The 25,241-nt window shown below is 38.1% G+C and overlaps 1 protein-coding gene across 2 annotated transcripts in view; it reads left to right on the plus strand.

Annotated features, from left to right (window-relative positions):
• Positions 1-25,241, plus strand: part of PRKD1 (protein kinase D1) — a 305,211-nt gene that overhangs the window by 212,816 nt on the left and 67,154 nt on the right. The window contains exons 3-5 of one of the 2 annotated variants that reach the window (XM_023514408.1): positions 9,759-9,890; positions 11,208-11,368; positions 16,236-16,259. In XM_023514408.1, the coding sequence (XP_023370176.1) occupies positions 9,759-9,890; positions 11,208-11,368; positions 16,236-16,259 (317 nt within the window). The remainder of the gene's footprint in view (positions 1-9,758; positions 9,891-11,207; positions 11,369-16,235; positions 16,260-25,241) is intronic. The other variant, XM_012806446.2, reaches the window with a different exon arrangement.

Consider the following 25,241-nt stretch of genomic DNA (forward strand, 5'->3'; position numbering starts at 1 on the left):
GACGGTGCTGTGAGCTGTGACGCCATGGCACTCTACTGAGGGCGATAAAGTGAGACTCTGTCTCTAAAAAAATAAATAATAATAATAATAATAAATAGTTCATGATTTCAGTTACGGAGATGGAAGATTCTAAATGAAATGCAGATATTCCTGCATATGAGTGAGTGAGGTATATCCCAAAACACATAAATTTGTAGGTTAAATATTTGAACACAGAATACTTTTTGTGATTCAAAGAATATCATAAATGGTGATTACTATCGCGAACTTTTCACCCAAGCCTGGTAATCTGCAAAGTTCTGTAATGAGGACTCCTGGGCTTATTTGCCACTCCTGTAGATTCCTTGATCTTTCTATTCAAATCTTTGGCTTGTTTTTTTATTGGATCATTTGGTTCCTTAAAAATTATGGAGTTTTTTAAAAATATATTTTGGATAAAAGTACTTTAACAAAAGTGTTTTTTTGCAAATATTTTCTCCCAGATTGTGGCTTTCTCTTCATTTTCTTAACAAGTCTTTCAAAGGCCAGAAGTTTTTAATTTTGGTGGTCTATCAGTTTTTAAAACTGAGTTATACTTCTGATGTTGTCATCTAAGAAATCTTTGCTTAAACCAAGGTTATAGAAACTTCCTCCTAGATTTTCCTCCTGAAGTTTTATAGTTTAGGTTTATGTTTAAATCCATGATCTATTTGAGTTAATTTTTATAAACCATGTAAAATATTATTATATATCTGCATATGAGTTTGTGAAAATATGTCTATCATATTTTATATGCTACCATAATACAATGCCAAGTACTATACTGTACTTTAAATGTTTCCTTATTTCAGTGATCCTAGCAACTATTCTTTGAGTTAATTATACTTATTTCAAAGGTGAGAATAATGAAGTACAGAGAGGTCCTGAGGCTTCTACGTGAAAACAGGAATGAAGCTATGTTATCGAACATTAAAAGTCATTTGCTGTCCAGTGTTGTAAAAACCATTTCCAACAATAAAGTTCTCATGTTATGTGAACGGCCTGTATAAATCACAATAAACATGTGATTCAACCTCCATCTCAAGGGAGCCTGCTGCTGTGGACTCTGGGTCCCCACCTTCCTCAACTGCCAGCTGATGCTTAGCCCCAAGTCCCTGGCGAATGGATAGACTGATGGTGTAGAAGGGATTCAACTGGTGAATGGACAAAGAAACTGTGGCATATTAACCAAATGAAATACAACTCATCGTTAAATGGGAATGAACCATGGACGCACAGAATGTGGATGACTTCCAAATGCATAATACTGGAAGAAGCTAGACGCAAAAACATACATTTACATAACATATTGTAAAAGGGACAGGAATAAATCAGTGGTTGTGAGGAGGAAAATGATAGGAAAGGGATTGTCTACAAAGGGGAATAGGAACATTTAGTTGGGGGTGGTGGTGGTAGAATTGTTCTCTATCTTGAGTGTGATCTTAGTTGTTACATAGTTGTAACATAGTTGTATGTGTTACATAGTTGTATGTGTTTGTTGAGACATCACACAAAAAGGAATGAGTTTTACTTTATGTAAATTGTATCTCAGTAAACTGTCAGATTTTCAGTTAGTAAACCTCTTTTATTTTAAAGAGCTAAAGTGAATCAGCTAGATCTGCCAGCTTCCTTTTTCATAAAGAATATAGGGCGCCTGTCAGTACCACGAGGGTTCCTTCCTCTCATCACCCTTGAGCCACAGCCAGAACAATCCTGCACACAGCACGTGCCTGGTCAGCAAGCACCGAATTGGGTTGGGCAATTGTGGAACTGTTGCTTCTGCTCAAGTGGGAATACCCAGCAGATTTCACAGCTCATGAGAGTTTTGTTGTTTGGACCAAAAATAAGCATCTGTTCTTATGAAAAGTACAGTGAGACTAAAAGAAACTTGAAGCAAAGCATATAAGACCTCAGCCTGGTGTCTCTAAGTGCAAATGTATTTGACAACAGTGAAGCTATTTGTCCCAAGAAACCCTGCTGCCTGTCAGAACATTTCTGTATAATACTGTACTTAGCCTTTGTCTACCGTACCTTTATAAGAAGTCTAAAGCGTAATTTGTATGCTGGTGTTCTTCATGTAAATTAGGTCATTATCCTTTTAAGGGTATAAAGTCTCTCGTAGGTGATGGAGCTTTCTAAGAAACAGACTTGACCTTTCTTTCCCTCCGTTCAGGGTGCCTGCAGAGCTTGCACTCATTAGCTAGAATTTGACTCCATGACATTTTTACTTAATTTTCTTTTTCCTCTATGTTGGACACATGGGGCAACCATTTATATTCTTTCTTGACCTGAGATGCTCTCTAATCTCTTTCCAGCTGTGGCATTTGTCATTCAGTCACATCAGGATATGGTGACCCTTCTTTCTCTACTGCAATTCCCAACTGCTAATTGATTCATTTTAGTGAAGCAACTAGACACAGCCCTATGGACTCAGCTCTATTTAGTTAGTGTTAACCAGAACACTGGATAGAAAAGCAATTTCCTCTCCAGTGGAAACATATTCTTTATGAAATGGTAGAGGGAACAAATAATAACAGTTTTTAGCCCTTGGTTTTTAAGTGCCCTGGGTTGGTAAGAGACTTATAAGCAATATTCCCCTCCATTAGTTTTAATGATTATGACAATAATAATTACCCACAAGTTTTCTGACCAAAAATCTCATAGTCTTCATTATGCTGACAACTGTTTGTGACAACTGCCACTGGTATATATACCAAGTACTGTGCTAATCACTTTGTGTCCCAGCTGTGCCAGTTTTTTAGCCTAACAAAGAGAGTTTCATTAAGCCCATTTTATAGAAAGGAACACTGAGGTTCAGAGCGGTGAAATAAGTTCCCATAGATCACCCAGTTGCTGGAATCAGGATTAGAGGCCAGGTCTGCCCTGGTTCTCTGTCAAGGCTTTCATCACTACTGATGCCATACTACCTATAGAATAAAAAGATGCTAACAAGGATATCTCTGGAAAGCATTGCTAGGCACTTTTAAAAATGTGATCCAAATTATTATTCTGATGGGCTTTGCTTTTGAATTTGAAATACTCTTATTTACAGACTACTAGAACTTAATAATTCCAGGCAAGCAACATGTGTTTTAAAGGCATTGCTTTACTTACTCAACTATGATCCATTAATCAGTCATTTTATTACTGTGCACATACATCCTCAGAGAAGTTGTGGTCTCTCTCCTGCAGCAGTCTGTTGCTAGTGTGAACAGATAGATAAACAAGCAAAGAGTGGCAGGATTCAGTGAGACATATTATGATAGAAGTTTGCCCAGGAGGCTGTGGAACAGAGAGGAGGGCAGTCTACTGCAGGTGGGTGCGCACATCCCAGGAGGCTTCCCAGAATAGCTGACACTAAGATGAGAGGTGGTTGAGGAGGTGTTAGTTACATGAGGGGTAGATCTGTGGTCCCCAAACCCCAGGTCATGGCCCAGCATCAGCCTGTGGCTTGTTAGGACCCAAGCTGCACAGCAAGAGGGGACTGGTGGGTGAGTAAGGGAAGCTTCATCTGTCACTGCTGACCATAACCCACAGGTGGGACCATCTTGTTGCAACAAAACAAGCTCAGAGCTCCCACTGATCCTGCATTATGGGGAGTTGGAGAATTATTTTCTTATGTATTACAATATAATAATAATAGAAATAAAGTGCACAATAAAAGTAATGCACTTGAATCATCTAGAAACCATCTCCCCACCCCCTGACCCACGGAAAAATTGCCTTCCATGAAACCAGTAGTAGTTGGGCTGTCGAGGTAGCTGCATGTGAAACAGAAGGAACAGTTGGTATGAAAGGGAAGCAGGCATCACAAGGGGCTGAAGCCAGAGGTATATTGATGGGAGAGTTCTTGGTGAACTCCGTACGGAGGTACGGGACATAAAATAATTCCATGTTGTCACAGCCTTCCTTTAGTTACGTAAGATTCCATTTGTAGCTGGTTTTTAAACGAATTTATTTTTTGGTTGACAAGTAATAATTGTGTATATTTCATAGCATCATCTTCCTAGCAGGAGGAATTACTCCTTCTAAAACAAATGTCCTGCAACATCTGTAGAGCGTAGTTGCCTAGAAGAGAAAGAAAGCATCCCTCATGCAGTAACTGTAACTCTCCGGGTTCATGAGTAGTTACTAAAGTACTTCTTGAGTAGGGTTTTAGGCACACCATCAAAAGCTCCTACTGTCCTGTTGCTACCTTCTGCTTTTAAAAAGAAAAAAAAGAAGAAAGAATTTCTTTCCTTCTGAGCAAGAATGAATACATATTATGTTTCTTCATTTTCATACTGTAACAGAGGCCTTGTCATCTGCCTACCTGGTATCTAAAAACACCTACGGATCTGTCCTTGAATATTAGAAATGATGGTTCTATATACCTGAAAGTATGAAACCTAGTTAGCTTTCTGCAGCCTTGAATATGTAATTTTTAAAAATAAACATATTGCAACTACTATGTTAATCAGAAGAGAGTATTAGATGACTTTTTGGCAAGTCAGCCAGCAGTGCCTGTTACGTGATCATGGCAATGAATTTCTCCTTTGATTTCTTCCACCCCTTTGCAGATTTATGCGCAGCTCCTTTAACTAAGTCCCTTTCTCTCTAGAGTTTTAATAAGAGTTACTCTGTCCCCTTCTAGTTCTTCTGTGTTCATACATAGGATAAATTTCTGGGTTATCAATTCTGTCCTAGAGAAGGGAGGTTGTCTCCCTCTCTTACATATATACCACTACATATTTCTAATTATCATTATTTTATAGAAAAGTTTGTTAACAAATAGGGCTACATTTCTTCATTACTCTCCTATTAAACTTCTCTATTCTTGTTAAAATATTGAAGTAAACATTTTCTTAATATTCAAAGCAAACTTTTGAGTCCTCATACATAATTCATTTGGGCCTATTGAAAATAATTTATTTAAAGATCTCGAATGATCTTTGTTCGTCCATCCTGGACTTTATTTTAGTCTTGAGTACGTTCCTTCTTCTTCTTTTTAACTTTTAGTTTAAGGATGGTTCGCTTATCTAGAAAAGATACAAACAAAATTATTAAAAAAATAGTTTGGCTCTTCCTATTGTCGTCTGTTAACATTAAACTGTTCCCCACCCCCACCCGCTTGTGGTTCAGACCTATCTCTGCATTCTTTCCACATAAAACAAAGCTGAAAGACCTTTTGTTCTGTTTTAGCTTTTTAAAAGCTTCAACTTTTTCCTTCTTTTGGCCCTCCTTGGCCACTTGACTTACATCCAGGCTGAGCTGTGCGGTACTTCCTGTGCCTGACACAGTGCCATTCTGAATCTGAGGTCATCAGATGCTCTCGTTTCTGCCCCCATTTCTCCCTAATTAGGATAACTAATACTGTGTTCTCAGTCCAGCTTGTGAGACCTTATTCTTCTTGGAGGCTTTTTTTTTCTTAATTTATGTTTTTTTCTATTGGCTTCTATGATCTTTGAGATGAAATATTCACAGCCTCCCAAGTTCCCATTATTGTATCTCACTGACGATTCTCTGGTCAGACGTTAAGTCAGAAATGGAGATTCTCTTCTTTGTTTCTTCAGCCATCTGGAAGACGCTTATGAGTATCTCAACAAGAATTTATTGAATGTTCTTACTCTCGGTGCATTCTTTCCAACTCTAGATGTTTTCAGGTGTTAAAAAATTTGAACTTTGAGGTGAACTTGAACGATGGTTGTATGAAGGGAGAATCAGAGATAGAAGTATCTGGAAGAGACTGAGATCAGCAGAGAAGCAGGGGAAGGGCCCAGCCTCGGGCTGTAGGGAGATGTGCACCGGGTGCTCACGCCACGTGCAGGCTGAATTTTACACGCACTGTCACACATCTGGTCACAATAGTATGGAAATGGTCTAGTGCCATCTCTCAGTTACTCGCCTCATGGACAACTTGAAGTCACTTGCCGACCACCCTGACTGTCCACCAAAGATGATGAAGTGCCAGGAACCCACAATAACTATAAAGCAATATGTAGATAATCCTGTGAATTATGTATAATTAAATAAAATCAGAGTATATAAAAATGCCTTCTCTTTTCTTTACCCAATACTCTTGCTTTCCAAAATATTCTTTATCCTTCAAGATTCTGTGCAGGGGCCCTTCTTGATGAGTCTTTTCCTGACAGACCTCACAGACTTAGCCATTCTTCCATGTTTTTTCATTCCTGCATTTTGTGTTGTAATTTTGTGTTATAATCCTTATTTTACTTCAACTCACAGCAGATAGTCAATTATCTGTTTCCAGCTATACTACTATATTATAGAGTAGGTTCTAAATATAGATAAAACACATACGATAAAACATGATTATTAGGACTATTTGGCTTCAGATTATTAGGACTGTTGGGCCTACACAACTGTCTTAAATATATGAAAATGTCTCAGTTTTAAAGGCTTGCTTTCAGAACCATGACCACCAAATAGAAGTTACAGAAGAATATTAGGGGCTCATTATAAAGAAGGTTCTAATATGTGTGTGGGTGGGTGGGGTAGGATTATCCAGAAAGTATTTTAAATATTTCAGAGGCTAAGGAAAAATTAAATTTTCATAAGCAAGCTTCCAAATTTTTAAAAATATATAAAATAAAAATACTTTGCTTTGGGCCAAACCATTCAATTCAATATGGTGACATGGTTATCACTTATAAAGCTCTAATTGACTGTGAACTATGCACTACCTCCGGTTTTTATAAAAATTAAAAATCTAGTAGTTGCCCCTAACTCCAGTGTGTCTGGAGGGAAATGTGGACTCTATGCAGAAAGCATATTAAAAGACTTTTTAATCTTGAATTGAATTAATTTTATTCTATACTGTATTTCATGGACTTTTATTTCCCCAGATTTTTAATATCTCTGAGATAAGGATGCCTTTGTTATATATATTTAATTGCAGAGTTAAAAAAATAGTTTCCATGCTACATAAAAGGTGCAACATATAATCCATAGTGTTTTTATGGTCAACGAAATGTGGTAAGTTGAGTCATAATGGCTGAGCGAGTTTGTACGATTCTGGTGTTGATCTTGTGTATACTAATGCAGCTCCTTAATTTGGGGGCATCCGTTTTCTCACATATAAAATGAAGATAAGAATATCTGTATCATAGATGGATTGAAAAAACGGAATGAGATTAATGTTTACACTGTGTTGAGTGTTTCTTCTTCTTATATCAGTTCTAACTTGTCATAGCCAGAAAGAGTTAATGGTTCTCCCAAGGAGCCAAAATTACCAGAAAAAAAAAAAAATTGCTGAAATTTTTTGAAGATCTGACATTATTTTATTTTAGTATGCAAATAATTTTGACCTCTGAAGATTAATTTTGCTTCAAAAGCCTCCTTTCTTCCGTCCTGCTAACCAAACAGTTTATTCCATTTTGTCAACAATTTATAATGAACATTGAAAGAACTACTGACTATCTTAGGGTTCGGGGCTCAATTACCTGTTTCAAATGCTCAATGGCTAAGAAAAGCATGTCATTTTCTCTCCTCTCACACAGTGGCGTACAACAATAGACTGTGAATGGAGCAAATCAGAGAGGCACAAATACCCATGTAAGGGGCCCATTGTGTTCCCTTTGCTGCCCTGTCATACGGTTTTAATTTAGGTCAGCTGATTGATTATGACAAACCGACAGATAGCACATTGTTCCTCTCTTGGAATCTCGAGACCCTTGAATGTTCCTATTCTTGTCTGTCCATTTTGATTTCTAAACTGAAATGAAATGGAATTACAGTATTCACTTTGTTTTCCTGTGCTAAGTGATTATCTCTGAAGTGCAATTTTGTGATTAGGCGAGACGTGCATACACTCCGCTAATGCTGATTTCCCCGAGGGTGCGGAACAGGTAAATTCAGAACGAATGGGTGTTGTGCTTTGATTTCAAATGGGTATAAAACTCTTACCACACTGGGTAGTTTTAGTTTAAAAATGTTTTTAATTATTCTGAAATTAACAGGAGAGCATTAAAATTGAACTTTAGAAATATGGCATTTAAACATAAGTCAAGGGTGCCAACTGCTCGTGCATGTTAAATCCCCTCAAAAATTAGAAAACAAATTTACGTGACATAAGTTAGGGGGCGGGGTGCCATTGAAGGTCTTTAATTATTTATATTCTTCCTGACTAATTCCAGAAATGTCTGAACAGCTTTGTATTTGTATTGTCAAATCCTAGTGTTCCTTATTTTGAAAACTACAGCAATTATTCAACTAATTGCTGCCGTAGAATTGTCATATTTGTTTGGTCCTGAGGGATAACTTTGGGGATGAGGGAAGAAGCTAGGAGTTAATGGTTGACATAAAGTATTTACTTTAACTATTTCCTTTGACATTTTAAAAAACCAATTTTGTACATGAGCGTGAGGGACCAATTTTAAAGAGAATTTAGCATTCACGAAATTAGAGACATTTGACCAAACCATCAAAGTAGATGATTGGTACCCAAATCACACTTTTTAACTAATTTACTTAGAAAAGGCACTGAGCATGATTTTGTGAATCTTGAAGGGGGAAACGTGATGTGAAATTTCCTAAACTTATTTCACTTATAAGGAGGAAGGGAAAGAAAGGCAGAGTAGAAGGATTTACCAAAGGCCTGGGTTTTCCAAAAAAATTCTCTCTTTGTGAAACCTAACAGGTCAAGTGCATGCAGTTCTATTTTAACATTAATGGAAGTTTAAACTTGACCTCACTGGAGAAGTCGTCATCAGTGACTTCTCCTCTTAAGTATGAGAAACTGAGGCTTAGGATTGTTAAGTGAGATGTGAAGGCAGAGGCTCACTCAGCTCTTCCGACTGCCGGGCTGGTGTTCTCTCTACTCTGCAGATTCAGCTTCAAGCTTCTGGATGCAAAGAGGTCTGGAAAGATCCACAACTTTCCATGAGAACTTTCCGAGAAGGGCTGATCTTTTAGTTTCAATACTCTGACACCTTTCTACTCCTTCATTTGAAAAACAAGCAAAAAAACCCTCATAAAACTCTTTTATAATATAAAAATATCATATGCAAATGTGTAATTAAAAAAAAATGGGGCATTTCAATATTCCACGCAAGTGCTGTATAGAATAAGCAATGATCAGCATTAACAAAAAGTACCTTGCAGCACAAATAAGGTTTGCTGAAGTGTATTTCTGAAAGAGCCCACCCAGTTCACGGTGAATGTATTCATTCTCTCTACCTGGGTTGGTGAAGAGGATGCTTGGTTAGGGATCGGTTACATTGCCCAAAAGTTCAAACAGGTCTCGCTTTCCAAGAGGCTGCTCAGATTTCTTAGCTTTCTTTCAACTGGATTCTGCACTTCTAGGATACCTCTTCCCACGTAGTATCCTACTCAAGTACATTATTTTCAGGTCTTTCTGAATTCATTGACTTTTAATTTTCATTAATATTTTTAAGACCTTGCCAGTTCACATAAGGAAGTGAAAAAGCAAAATAATTTATGTAGCATTGGCTACTTGGAAATCGGGCTGATATCCTTTCATTCATACTTTTCTTCTAGCATTTCGACTATTTTGAAAGTGGTCGGAAACTGCCAGGAAGGCAGCAGGGCTCCTGTGTCAGGACTTGTAAAACTGTGGCTGCAAAGAATGGAGTCTAAGGGCTGAAAGTGCGAGCCGTGTTGCGTTTCATCCTCCCCAACTTTGCTGTGTCCACACTTGCATATTGATTATCTCGCATACTTATTACTTACAGATCAGGGTATCCATTCAAGTTATTTTTTCCATGTTGCTATTTTTACAGCCTCCGCCACCTTCGAGGACTTTCAGATTCGTCCGCACGCCCTCTTCGTTCATTCCTACAGAGCTCCTGCTTTCTGCGATCACTGTGGAGAGATGCTCTGGGGGCTGGTGCGCCAAGGCCTGAAATGTGAAGGTAAATTAAGTCTTCTTGCTCTCCCAACCTGAGGGCATGCTGGAGCTATTCGCTTATGTTCTGACCTCCCTTATGGTGCCCTTCTCTTAGAATTATCTTCCAGGCATTTTGGGGTGCATGGATTCTGTTCTGTTCATTTCTTTAAATTGCATGTCTTCAGTATACACGGTCTAATGGGGAACCCCGATTCGCACATCTTTCCGCCTTTATCCCTTGGATGTATTTGTCTCCAGTATGGTGCTGGATGTTTAAGCAACAGAGTAAAAATAAAATTTGCATCTAAGTAAGCCAGAAGTGGGAATTATAGGTATTTCACGTTTGTTGAAATGAGCAGAGTTTCAAGAGGTTAATCAAACCATCCAAGGGCATTCAGCTGTTGAGTGGCAAACTTGAACTTGTACTTGCATTTCTCTACCAATATCAGTTTTATCACGCCTGTGGGAAGAACTCCTTGAACTGAAGAATTCAAGATGCTGGAACAACAGGATATCATCTTAAAATCTTATGCTGCCAAAATTAACCTGAAACTGTAATAAAAAAATACAAAAATAAAAATAAAGAAAGAAAATCTTATGCAGTCATATAGTCATATACTATTCTCTTTGGTTTGGTTTTGGGAGACAGCGCTGTTTGAACTTGAAACAAAATGACCAAACATTCATGATGCAACTTGTAAATAGTTAACCATAATTTTTGAATTTCTGTGAGGAGGGAAGTTAGGAGTCAGTGATATGGAAGAAACTCTGCCTCAAGTGTAGTTTTATGAAAATTTGTGGGGCCTGCTATGTGATACATGGATTCTAAGTAGCGAACTCTAGCTGCACGGGAAATAGGAATAGTAGAAATATTGAAAGGAAAACGATACTTCCCTGTTTCCCATTATTGATCACTCACCTACCATGTAGACAAGCCAGTTGTGGAGCCAGGACTCAAACCAATGTAGCCCAAGAGCTGTGATGCAGTTTGATTAATATTCCCTTGTGTGTCCATTCACATTTGAACTTGGGGCAGCCAAAAATGGCCCAGACAATCTATTGGGAGTTGTGTTGTTAGATCCATCAGAGCCCAAGTCCATTGTATCACAGACGTTTTAAAAAATGAAAACTAGCGTAGTTGCAGAGTTTGCCCAATATGATCAGAATTCAAAATCTATGTCCAAATAAATCAGAAAAAGTTCAAGTGAAAGTGTGAATTTCTAAATAGCCTCAAGAAAAATGCAACCACTACTATTTTATTAAATGTATACTTTACAACTAGTATTGAAATAGCTTTTTAATTTATGGTTGAACAAAAGTTATTTTCATTTTCTCTTTCCAGGATGTGGGCTGAATTACCATAAGAGATGTGCTTTTAAAATCCCCAACAATTGCAGTGGTGTGAGGCGGAGAAGGCTCTCGAATGTTTCCCTCACCGGGCTCAGCACCGTCCGCACATCATCTGCCGAGCTCTCCACCAGCGCCCCTGATGAGCCCCTTCTGGTATGGCCTCCTGTTTATCCATTTCCCCGTTTACATGAGAAATCTGTGGGATGATGTGATAGCAGTGTCAGCCCAAGACAGTGTGCCGGGAGGGGGGACACGCAGGGTGTTAATGACAGTGTTTCCTCAGGGCCTGTGCTGTGGATTGGTCACTGCTTCATCAAATAGCCAACAGCTTCGAGTTTGCTTTTTTATCACTGAGCTCAGTGAAATTATAAAATATGTGAGGTTTTATCATGGTCGCGGGGCCAGAGCAGCACCAACTAATGTGTTAATGTTGCAAAACATAGTTTGTCAAAATTTAGAAACCAGAGATAAAAAATGTTCTCTGAAGATTATTAGAGGAATTCGTGGCATGGCTGAGGGTTTATTTGGGGAGAAAATTTGAGATTTGCTCTGATGAAACTATATGAAAGTCTTTATTGCCTAGGATTACTAGCGTACATGCAAGTTTATTGACATAAATAATGGAATGGGAATGGGAATTGGAAATACATTTTGAAGACAGCTATAAGAAGTTGTATTAATTATTTCATTTTTGGAAAATATTGCGATGATTATATCACCTAAATTTTGTTACAGCATAAAGCAGGCATATAACTCAAATGAATGTTCATTTTGATAAATAGGAACATTCCATACTCAGTTTTTGTTATCTTTTCGGCCGGGGCTGGGTTTGAACCCACCACCTCTGGTATATGAGGCTGGCGCCCTACTCCTTTGAGCCACAAGCACCACCCACATTCCATACTCAGTTTTTACAGAGCTTCCTTTGGGTGCTTTCTTGTAGTTTCAGTCTATCATAAAGTGCACTGACTAGAAGAAAGCAGGCACTAATTTCGCCAATAACTAGAGGAATATGCTACATTTTTCTAACTATTCAGGCTCTATCCTTATGGTTATATATTATTCCATAAAGTCCTATTAAATGATTCTATTATTTCTCTATACTTTACTCATCTTTTTATTCATATTTGCATATGTTCTTATAATATTTGAGAAAAGTCAGAGACAACTAGAATCACATAAGGAAAGTTTGTCTTAGGCAAAAAGTTAATAGTAATCTGTTCTAGAACTATGCTCCTAGGTATGAGGGAGGAGCTTTTATCAAGTCAACTCTCCTGGGAAGGCCAATTATTAAAGCTGAATAGAATATGAAAGGACAAGGCAAAACAGTTTGAAGGCTCCAAGAGCAACTAAGGCAGTCGGGATTTGAGGGACTGGACACAGAGTGGTCAGTGCACAGGGCAGCCTCCCCTGGTGGAGACACGTCCTGCCCCAAATGTCACTAGTGCGGAGGCTGAGAACCTGTGATGTAGAACAAAGCTGGAGCATTGCCAAACACTCTATAAAGCCATGGTTAAGGCAGGCAGTATTACAAAATGTCAAATATTAAGAATGAAGTGTTAAGACAATGTGGTATTACACAAGGACAGAAAAATAAACCAGTGAAACAGAGCAGAATCCAGAGATCGTGTGCAGAGGTAGGCCATCTGACTTAAGACAAAAATAAAACTGCTGTGAGAAAAGGACGGGTATTGTGACAAATACTTCTTAGACCAATCGAATGTCCACATGGAAAATATGAAACTTGGTCCCACCAGACACTGTATGCAAAGTCGATTCTTGGTAAATTCGTGGCTTCCGGGAGATGACCCAGAAGAGCGTCTGCAAGAACGCTGGGCAGGAGAAGCTTCTGTAAGCAGGACTCTACTCACTGTGCTGAAGGAAAAATTTTGATAAATTGGATAAATTGGGTGTCATTAAAATTAAGAAATTATTTTCATCAAAATATACCATCAAGAGAGTAAAAAGTAAGTAATAGGGTGGGAGAAGACATTTCAGTAAAATGTACTCTATAAAAACCTCTTACCCAGAGTGTATAAAGAACATTTGCAAAGAAGTTAGAAAATAGGCATCCCTACTGAAAATAGAGCAAAATACGTGAACAGCACTTTACCAAAGAAGATAGCCAGTTCACATAAAAAGGTGCTTAACATCATTAGTTATCCAGGAGTTTAAAGTTAATGAGCTGTGCTTACACCAAGATGTCAGATATTGAAGGAAAATCTGACAATAGCAGCGTGTATGGGTGAAGATACTGAGCAACGTATGTACACCACTGCTGGGGTGTATACTGGCTCAACAACTTTGGAAAACAGGTTGGTATTTGTCTTCTAAAGCTGAACAGACACATGTGATTCAGCAGCAACTGACTCAGAGTTCTACTTCTGGGTATTGATGCACAGAAATGTGTGGAGACAGTCACAGAAAGCTGTGTTACAAGCACGTTCTTCATGTCCTTGTTCATAATAGCTTCAAACTAGAAACCAATACTGTTGTAGTCAGAGAATGGAGTTTATGAATGGTTTGGCAATGGCATTAATGAATTATTGAGTTACTCAACAACATGGATGAACCTCACAACATAATACTGAAAGAACAAAGCCAGACACAAAAGAGTTTGTGCTTCTGAATCCAGTGTATGAAGTTCAAGTCAAGCAAAACCAATTTCTGGTGAGATGCTTCAGAACAACGGTTCCTCTTGGTGGGACGCCAACTGGGAAGGAGCAGAAGTGAGATTCAAGGAGGCTGGAAATATTCCGTGTCTTGATGTGGGTGCAGGTTATGTGGGTGTGTGCATGTGCAAAGCCTCATCAGACTGTACACCTAGAATATTACATATTCATATAAATTATACCTCAATAAAAATGTTTTAAAATAACAATAGCAAAGGCCATACTAATAGGAAGTTATGTAGTCATTGGGGTTCTTCAACACAGGTGATGTGAGAAAAGAATAAAATAGTATATCAGCATAATAAATAACTAATGTTCTGAGATCCCTATCAGTCGATTAAAAGAAAATGGATAAATTTACACTATTCAGTACCAGGAAACAAATTCTTTGGGTGCTGTATTAAAAGTCATGTGCCACATCACCCTGGGATACAAAGTATCATTTGCACAATAAGCATCCTGTCCTATGGTAGTTCTTATCACAGATGCAAACTGAAATTCATATGATCGTCCTTCAAGGGGGAGCAAAACTGTGGCGTAATACAACTAACTACCAATGGAATCGGTGGCTCTCTTTTTCCTTGGTAATCTGCTGACATTTGTGGTGATTTTAAATTGATAGCAAGATAAAAAGTTAGTATGCGTTTCTCATAATCTTTCTTCAAAACGATGCCCCATAAAATATTCTGCAAAAACATTATCTCGATCAAATAAGATTGAAAAATGCCTCTTGGTTCATCTAAGTATTGGCCACCACAGTAGTTATTAAGCATAATTAAGAAGTCTTGCTATAATGAAATTAGTGTTCCTAAATTAACTCAAATATGGAAGCCCTTGTCCTCGTAAAACCAACGAACATCTTGTGGGGAAACCAGGCACTGTGGGAAATGATAACTTCGGCAACCAGTGGATGAATGTATGTTGTACAGACCATCTTCACATATGCACTAAAGAGCACTCAGCTGAAGTTCAGTTTTGATGTGATTGCACAATAAAGATGTACAAGGCTACTAATTAGAGGGAAAGAATGAGCTTTGGATATTGGTTTTACAGATGGAAAGGACACTATCTTATTTGAAAATTGAAACACTTGATTTCCTTTCCCAGCGGGACAGCTTTGCCCCCTCTGCATGCAAATATCTCACCAGAGTACCTGCAGACAGGGTTATAATTTTTCTTAAAAGTCAGGGTTTTTTCTTAAAAGCTGGATTTTTTTCAAATTAGTGGTTGTTGACCATGAGTTCTGCACATGCATCCCGTCAATGCAGAAATGTTAACAGATATTACTCAGTAACAATTCATCTTGGCAGAACCTCAAGCTAAACGTACATAACTTCACAAAGTTCCTGACAAAATTGGCTGTAGATTGCAAATGAGGATAAGGGGATTCAGAAAACATAATAGGATTTTTCTCAACATGCCGTAGTTCATTCAACACTGGAAAAGAAATCGCATTTCAAAACACAGTCATGCGTTTTTGTTATGAAAAAGAGTGAAATATATTTTAGTTCAAGTTGTTTTATGAGATACAGCTGCCCAAAAAAAAAGCTTGCATGAACAAGGATAAAAAAGAACATATTCAATATAAATTACCAGATAAGTGTTGTCTACTTAATCAAGCTCTATCTTATATTTTTCATTGATACTGCTTCTCCTCTCTAAAAATAACCTTTCTGCTTTTGAATAGTATTTCAACCTTGAATGAAATCAAATAGGAGCCAAAGAGATACATCAAAGACACTGAAGTGAGCAAAGAATGTACTGGAGGCACATTTCTGTCATTAAAACTCTCATCCGCCATTGAACTTTCCCAGTTAGGAAACCACTGACTGATCCTGATTATTCATCAGCTTATTCCTGCCTGCAGGCGGGTAACAACTATGTAACGTTTGATTACTTTGATGACCTTTTTCTTTCTTTTCCCTTTGAGAGAGGATGAATTATTGTGAAGAAAATCTCATCTTTCACTTAAAGGTCAAAAATGCTTCATTTTGACTATAATTTATTTTCAACAAGATGAAAGCACCATCTTTCATCACTGAGACCAGGACAAGTTCATTTTTTTTTTTTTTATTTTACCTCTAACAGTTCACGCTATAAACGACATTATTGCAGAGTTGACTTAGTGTTTATAGCTCTGATTAAATGTTAAAAGCACTTTGCAACTGAGATGTCTCTGTGGCCACAGACTGACTGGTATAACCCTGCTTTTCCTTGAAAATATAGCGACGTGGAACATTATTGAGTAATGTGCATCAGTTTCTTCCAATAACATTGTTTTCCTGTCTTTTTTCTCCTTTCATTCCGCACCTTTGCCTGCTTTTTGCTCTTATACCTTCATCTTTCAGTCTCCTGTGAGTCCTGGCTTTGAGGTACGTACTAATACCACGTGGCACTAAGAATGTGCTTTGCCATGTTTTTAAAACCAATGTTATAATATTAGATTGACATCAGCCAATTACCTGTACCAACTCTATGACAATAAACACGGTAGAGCTTAGCTTAGAATCCAACTCATTGAACTGCAGAAAGCCTGCAGGTGGATGTTGTTTTTTCTTGTTTAACCACTCATCATTCTCAGTAAGACAAAGAGCAATGAAATTATTAAAGTAATAGGATTAGATTTCGGTAGGTCGAACTTTACCCGTTGATTACTTGATTTTCTATCATTGGTGTCTTTTCTGTGGTTGAGAATAAAACAGAATGCAGTCAGCCTTCACCCAGAACCAGGTGAACGGAAACTTGTCCGTTGGGAACCCTGTCCTAAACCAAGGAGCGCAAAGCCACCCGATGTGGGGGATACCGTCCAGCAGGCAGGCTTTCAGTTAGCACAGTGAAGCCTCAAACTGGCAGTGCCTGGAGATGACTGTAACTGCTTGTTACAGTTCCTGAACTTAACCTTGTCAAGAAAGGATCTTTTAAATATTATGTATCATCAGAGTCTCTTAATCATTTTTAAAAACATGATATGCAAGTAGAAATACCAAGCGCTCACTCTTAAGCAGAAATTATATATGGAAAAGAAACAAGTTTCTTTCAGTAAGGTTGATTAAACCCCCTTCCAACATTGGCCCTTTCTTGGTCTTAAGCAATTACTAACCTGAACATGGATGGGAGATATTTAGATCAAGTGTGAAAGCAGAGTCTATGATAGTGCTCTTCTAATGATGACTCGTTTTGACCTGTTTACTTGTTTAGTTTCCTGTATTTCTGTATCTCTGTCCCACTGAGAATCGACATACTGTTATTTTCCTTTGTAAGAATAAAAGTCAAGTATCATTATTAGTGTCTGTTCTAAGGTCTGGTTCAGGTAACTGTAACAAGGGCAGCTAATGAAAACATGAACAGAACATACTCTGGGTTACTTAAAATTGATGAGTAAAGATTTCTGATTCATGAGATTTGAAATTTTTAAAAAATCTGCTTCAGTAATAGAAAATTTTTATTTTTGGAAAATCATGCTTGTTAAGAAAATGCTATATTTCGAAAAAAAGTTCAGTGTGAAAGCTAGGTAAATTTAATTTTTTATATGCTTGTAAATTTGATTTGTGATTTAAAATGGCTTCTAGACACAATTTTAAATGCGAATGAGTATCTTTCCCTTCAAATAACCCTTTGGGCATGAAGACAAATGAGGACAGGAAGCATTTTTTTCTTCCTTATCCTACGTTGTGGCGGGAAACAGATTGCAGAAACGAGGACTGAAGGGCAGTCTGATTTTCTGTGGAGGTTTGGCAATCTAAGGGCACCCAGGCCCTCCCAGGACAGCTCCTGATGGAAATAAGATAAGCTCTTTTTCTTGAACTTTGTTTATATCTAAGTTGTAAAAAAGACAACTGACTTTTTTCCTTATGACTGTCTTAATAGGAAATAATGTATAAGAGTTGATCAAAATTTCCTCAGAGAAATATTTTAGAGATGGTGGTAAGTAGGAGAATTGTTACAGAAACCTGGTCATTGTTCCATGATGAGCATATCGGGGTCAATTTACACTCTCAGGCTTGCCAAGGGTACATAAGTGTACAAAAAATAGATAAATCCTTTGACTTCCTAAAGCTTGTGTAGATAGACCATATGCCAACAAAAATTCTATGTGTTTGTAAAAGCTTCCTAGTATTAAATCACAGAAGTATGTATTACTTTATATAGTCAGTCTTTCATACTGATTAGGTTGTTTCTGTTTTTCACTTTTAAACAGTGCTGAGATAAGTATCCTTATGTATTTTTTGAACATTTCTAAAACTACTAGTGGGTTCTCAATAAACATTTGTTGATTGGGTTAGTAGGTCATATTCTTAGAAGCTAAGTGGATCATGTACCTATGTACCTATTAAGGCAAATAGTTCTTCCAAAATCTACCTTTGAGGTTAAGAGGCTCTCCACCAGAACTCATTTTTGGTAGAATTAAATGCTTCTAGCCTAGTATTTTTGGTCATTCTTAACATTCAGACTGCCTTACAGAAATTATTGGGAAATAAATTGCTGATTCTAAAAGCTATCCCTGCATTTGACCATTTTATAACCTCGTATTTTGAATTCTTTGGTTTTTATGAAATTTGGACAGTATACAGTTTAACTTTGTAGGTAGGGTGCAGCAGATTTTCCCAATAACAGTTTGCGATAAACTGTTATTAATTTCATAAGGATTTGCTGACTTATATTTAATTAAGATAAACATTGTACTCAAAGGAGCTTTTAATTGCATGCTTTCCTGGAAAATCCCCTACCTCCAAATGATACATTTAGTTACTGTTTTCATTTATGAAAAAATGAAAACAACAGCCTACCAGATAGTATTATCTATCTATAATTGGATATGATCCTGATATACTTTATAGTAGTCAAAGTAGATTACTTTCAAATGAACAAATAATGAACAAAAAATTACCCTCAATGATAGAACTTATGGTGGTATTTTCTGCCTAAATGAATATTTCCCAGGATATTTTGCAATGTAGCCAAAGTCTATCTAGAAGTGAAACGTTGTTGCTCTTGTGCTCTGGAGTTCTAGGAATTCTAGTAATTTATCTGAATTTAAAAGTCATCTTTCCATAGAAATATGCACCATGACACCCATGTGGTATTTTGGCAGATATTGCAAGATTTCCTTTGAAGATTGTGTAAACTGGTTCTCCAAATTCAAACCTGGGCAAGTGTACACTTTCAGTGAGGAAAAAATGTCATAGGATTTTTTAACCAGCAATTTCTGGCCTCCTGAGAGTCAGATGATTTTTCTAGTGGTGGGTTTGTGAGGAGGGAGCCCTGCAGAAAATTAACAAGATTGAGAGGGCTACTCGGATTTCATTCAACACCTTTGGGTTATCATAAGTGTACATTCTCATGCGCTGAAGAAAGCCTGGCAGATGTGTAGTCATAAATATGAACTCTAAGGAGAGTTCTCCAAGATGCCCCCTGGGGCGGGGAGGCATTATGTCCCATACTTACAAATATAGAGAGTTGAGGAACAATTAGATCTTTCATGATGACTCTGAAGGACCTGTGTGTCCCTCAGGCAAGGGGCCACGTCCTTGGAACACTCCTCACAAAACACAAAACACAACCCTCCACTGTTACCAAAAACAGTCATTTACTTAGTAACCATCTGTGTCCCTCTAATGTCTTGCCAGGCCTGGCTAGATTTAAGTCTCCTTTCCTTTAATTTCTTATTTCTCATAACAATGGAGCTCCTAGCTGAGTAACATGAAAAAAAAGATTGCTGACATTCGCTTTGAGAGCTTAGGTGTCCTCATGAATATGCCTACCCAGAAAACAAGGGGGGAGGGGAAGACTTGTGAAGAAGAAATAATAATGAGAAAGAAAGTGGAAGATTGGAATTGGTACTGTAAATTAGGCCTCTAAAAACTAGAAGTAATTCAGCTTCTGAAATATTAATCTATGTTTTCAGAAATACTGAGTTACATTATTTTACTTGGTCCATCAGACATAGCTTTCTGATACTTTGTTGAATTTGATTAGATGAATACCTCTCTCCCTTTTCGTGAAGAGTGAGAGTATTGCTATTTGGGGAATAAATATAATGAAACGCAAGTTGAGACAACGTTCAGAAGTTATAAACCAATGTGCCTCTTTCTTCTAATTTGTGGTGGTATCTATTTTTCTTTAGCCATGCCCTGAATTATCACTTGAGTGATGCCATTTCACTGAGTTAGTGTTTTCAAGTATTTTTAAAACCCGCGGGCAGGTAAAGGAAAAGCTTCTCATTTTTTCTTCTCTTTCTCCTTTTTAGTTGTTATGCCTTGAAGTCTAGGCTCTGATCCTTACCCTGTTTCACAAGCACGTGTACATGGCAGGTGCACACACACAGCACTGCATGTTCACCACCGAGTGTTACAAGCTGGGCTTATACCGTAAACTTGTCCTTGTGGACCATGTGTGAAGGGAGAAGTTCTGGCCTTTGCAGCCTTGGGCTCCATTCATGGCGTGTTTTCCCAGCTTCTCCTGCGTGTCTCCGAGACAGTAATCAATTGGCCAGTCTCTGTCCAGACTTTTGAATCATACTTCCAGTGAGCTCATAAACCCAGGCAAGTTCAAGTACTGTGGGGAGGCATGTCCCTACAATCGCTGTCTGATTTTCCCACATAATCTGTTTATCCTCCAGTTCACTTTCACTGTGCAGTTGAGATCTGACACTCAAAACCTCCAAGCAGACGTTTCTGACGTGCAGTTATTTTCTACCTCGGTGGAAATGCCCTTTTGGTTATTGCACGTTTAGAGCGCATGGCCATAAGTTCACACTGCCTTCCGTAAAGAGAGGTAATCCTTCTCATATTATGTCACCCCTCTCCTCCAGGAGCCCACAGGTGTGTAGGATGTTGGAAACTGACATTTTGAGAGAACAGTGCATGTAATTTGCAACAATTCTTGAACAGTTCTGATGCTTTCCCTCTGTTCTTTCTGCTTTCCCTGAAAAAGGTGGATCACTTAAGAAAATAGTAAGGTTACTTTACCCTTCATTTCTGTTTACTCAAAAAGCGAAGCCATAGAAAAGTTAATGTGACTTCCAAGAGTACTTCAGCACTCAGCAAATCTAGATCGCCTTGTGTTTTTAATAAAAGATTATGTATGTTATTACTTAAAAGCTTTTACAAATTGCTGCAAACATTAAGAAATGGATTCTGCACTGTAAAATGCAGCATCCCCACTCAGCAGAGGGCACACTTTCCTGCCTGCCGCTGTTATGAAAAGGTATTGATCAGCTTTTATTTGTACTATATATTTAGGGGGGTTGGCAGGGTGTCCAAAGGATGCAGAATCAGAATAGCACCAAACAGTTTGAAACTTACCAAACAGGCTACCTCTATCACTGAATCACAGGCCTGGAAACATGTGGTCCTGGGTGAACACCGTGTCTGGGGGGTTTCATATTTGTTACCAAAGAACTTCTCTGTGCTGGGAAATCCCTAACTTACTTTATGAGAAGTAATGTGTTCCTGTAACTGTTGTTGGAAGACGACTGTTTCTTTTTTTCTTTCTTTTCTTTTTTATTTTTGGAGAAAGAGTCTCACTTTGTTACCCTGGGTAGAGTGCCATGGTGTCACAGCTCACAGCAACCTCCAGCTCTTGAGGCTCTTGCCTCAGCCTCCCAAGTTGCTGGGACTACAGATGCCTGCCACAGTGCCAGGCTATTTTTTGTTGCAGTTGGGCTGGGGCCGGGTTTGAACCCACCACCCTCGGTATATGGAGCTGGCACCCCACTCACTGAGCCACAGGCACCACCCAACTGTTTCTTTTTGATTCAGAAAGTAATCCATCTCAGACTGAGCATTCACAGCAATGTTTTACTAACAGCAATTATAGAGGGTTAGATAATTATTCCTAAGTGGATATAAACAGGTTTCAGAATATATAAAAGAATTTTTTAGGCACTTTGAGGACTGGGTGTACTGAGTTGTCCTGAATAAAATTTTAGTTGTTAATAATACCCAACATATAATAGAACAGCAAGACTCACTTGAGGTCACACAAAGTCTTCTCATCAGAAGTTAGCCCTGCTGAATGAGCCCTCACCTCTGCTGTGGATGTGGTCTCTTTTCTTCAAAACTTCATATATATTGGCACTTCCTCTGTGCGAGACAGTATTCCAGAAGTTGGTGACTCAGTGATAGACAAGACAGAACTTACATTTAGTTGAAAGGAGATAATAAAAAATTGATCAAGTAAATAAGGCAGTTTCAGGGAACAGCAGTGACTCTGGAGGAAACAGTGAGATGACAGAGGGTAACAGAATGTAGATGGGGTAGACGCACGTGGGTGGTATAAAGACCTCTCAGAGAAGGTCACACATGAACTACAATCTGAAGAATAAGGGAACCGTCCATGAAAAATGAAGGGAAGAGCAAATATAAAGGTCAACGACAACGGTTACGTCCTGTCTAGGATTCTACAGGATAGCAAGCTCATTGGGTGTAGAGAATGTTATTTACTGAATTGGGCCTTGAGATAGGATTTGCCCCGGGCACCCTTGTTAATTTTGTTAGAGCCCATCTTGATGGCATTAGGAACCAACTGTCTCACGGTGTGATTCTGCACTGTTCTTTCTATGATAGTCCAAAATGCTAGATCTTAATTAAAGCCTCTGGGTAAAGGATTAATATTTTATTGGATCGGTTTGTGCACAGGTGTGCCAGTATCTTTTAAGAATAATAGCAACTAGAGTAAATAGGAAAACAGGCAGCCAACCAAAGTGATGCTTGTACAATAGAAGCTGTTGATTCAGCTAGTCACGGTGTTCTAGAAAACTTGCATGACTCAGATGCTGTCTCCGGAGCACAGACAAGCTGGTTCTGTGATACAGAAGGTTCTGAAGGTCCTGTAGGTCAAGGTTAAGAGGTTCATGACGCTTTTCATTGCATTCTAGCATGTAGAGTGCACTGCTGTTTGATTATTCTCATTGTCTTCTATCTCTTCCTTATTGACTAAATGAGGGTATGAAAATATTTTGTTTCCTATATTAGCACACACACAAAAAAAAAGAGCATGAAAGTTGGGGAGATTCTAGGGGGAGAGTAACTATTATGTTGGAGCAAGACTTCCTGAGTTCATAGTTCCACTTACAAGCCATGTATCTTGGGAAAATGATTAACTTCTCTGTGATGCAGTTTCCAGGCTTCTAAAATGGGGATCACACTAGTGGTCATGATGTATCAGTGGCTTAATGCACCTCAAGTGCCATGAAATGAGATTGGTGCATGTCAAAGTTAGAAAGGCATTTTCCATCGTTGTCTAGATCTAGTGTGGAGATCTCAGACTCACCGTCGACTGGATTTAGTCCCCAGATAAGTTGACTGGCCCATTATTTCTTTTGTCAGTATTTCTTTTGCCAACGTTTAGATAGAGTTATTTCATAACACCCATAGATTTCCTATTTCTTTTGAAAAACTAAAAGGTCTGGCCACACTGTACTGACACATTCCCCTGGCAGCTATTAGCAGTGTCTGGGCAGTGGCCATCCCTTTTACACTGAGCCCATCCTCCCACCAATTTACTCCAATCTCCACCATTCCCTATTGCATCCCTGATGGTGAGGCCCACTTACTAGTATTAACAGCCTATAGGTATTTGTACTTGCCACCCCTCTCTTTCTAGAGCAGATGAGTTTGCATAGATTTTTATTCACAAAGGGGTAAGGAGCAGGCTGACAAGTACAAAGAAGCAATTGTAGTGGGAAAAAGTCCTGAGCCAGTTGTCCTCTCCTACAGGTGAAGTCTGGTAAAGGAAATGTGTCAAAGTTATGATTCATGTAGCATCAAATTTTAAAAGTTTGCATTGCACTCTGGGTTTTATTGAAATGCCTCATCCATCACTCTTATGCATTTATTTCTTGAAAACATACATTCTGTTCAGGTCAAACAGTGCTTATTACTGCTGTCATGTACCAGACACTTCTTTCCTTTAGTAGAAAACAAACACAGTTAAGACATTGTTCTTCCCTTCGCAGCTCATTGTCCTGTGATTCAGACAGATTTATAAAGCGATGCACATATATATATATATGATGAAGTATTCTCTACTTTTCTATTTCTCTTTAACATAAGGAGAGTTTATATCCCCCCAAATCCAGACATAATATGGGGCTGTGAAAAGAGTTTTAGTTAATAAATATCAATATTTTCATGCTCCAGGAGTTTCCATTTGATTCATGCCTTTTATAAGTGACTTTTATCTCAGGAAATTTTATGTTTGATTTTTACATGAGTGACAATAAACAGACCCCAAGTAAAGGTAATATTTCTCCCCTGTTTTCTAGCTTAACTAATGAAAAGAGTTCATTTTGAACTGCCAAGTGGAATGTACCTTGTTAGGAAACTGTTTCAGTCCTGGTAAGTGTTTAAAGACATGCTGGCAGTTGGAGTTTCCATAATGTAATCTAAGTGATCGTTTCCTGGGAAGGTTCCAACTTGCTGAGTCATTAATTTTAGCATACCAGGTTGAAAAATAAATTCAATCTCTACAAGAGTAGGAGACATTGTCTCTAAGTGGATGTTCAGTGCCTGGTGTTCTAACTTGGCCTGTAATTTCAAATGAAACACTAACCATGTAAGAATGTTACAGATGCTTCACAAAACTAGACTTAAGTTTTTTTGTATTATTTATAATCTTCACTTAATTTCTGTTCCTGGCTTTAAAAGTTGACTTTCAGCATTGTTCTGTTCTCAAATTCTCTTTCACCCATGACTGCAGTGTCTTATACTGAGTCCAGAAAAGGGACCTTGATCTATTTCATCATCTGTGATTTGCTAGATCGAATCACTTACATGCATCTAACCCAATACCATGTTTTACAGCTATGTCAATACTTGTAAAAGTTCTGCATCTGCAGTTTGACCAAAATCTTCCAGTGATGAAAAGGACGATTCATAGGGCCCATGACTAATATAAAAATTTAATTTAGAAGTGTGTTCTCCTACATGTGCTTCCTATAGTTATAGAGAATGGAATTTTAGATACGTTCTTCAAATTTTGAGCCAGTTTTTGCTATTGAACATATTAATGAAGCAGAATAAAACAAAATGTAGCTGTCCTCTTTCCAAAGCATTTCAGCTTTCCTCCTATTCCCATAAAAAATAATCATCCCGTACATTGCCCTTATTCACCAAATACAGGGCCAAACTGGAACAGCAAATAACCGTGCAGATTGTTTTAAATAGAATTTAGTTAACCTAATAAACCTAGTAACCTTCACTGGTGTTGATGGGTAAGGGCAAATTTCTCTTAACTAGAATTAACTGTGAAAAGAAAGGTGTTATTTAAAACTCTGAAGTACTATCTACATTAATAATTATATAGGAAGCAAAAAAAGAAGTAAGTTAATGGAAGAATGTAAATGTTGTTTG

This window comes from Otolemur garnettii, unplaced genomic scaffold (genome assembly GCF_000181295.1).
Source record: "Otolemur garnettii isolate 467f Iridium unplaced genomic scaffold, OtoGar3 scaffold00052, whole genome shotgun sequence".
In the NCBI taxonomy this organism is placed as follows: Eukaryota; Metazoa; Chordata; class Mammalia; order Primates; family Galagidae; genus Otolemur; species Otolemur garnettii.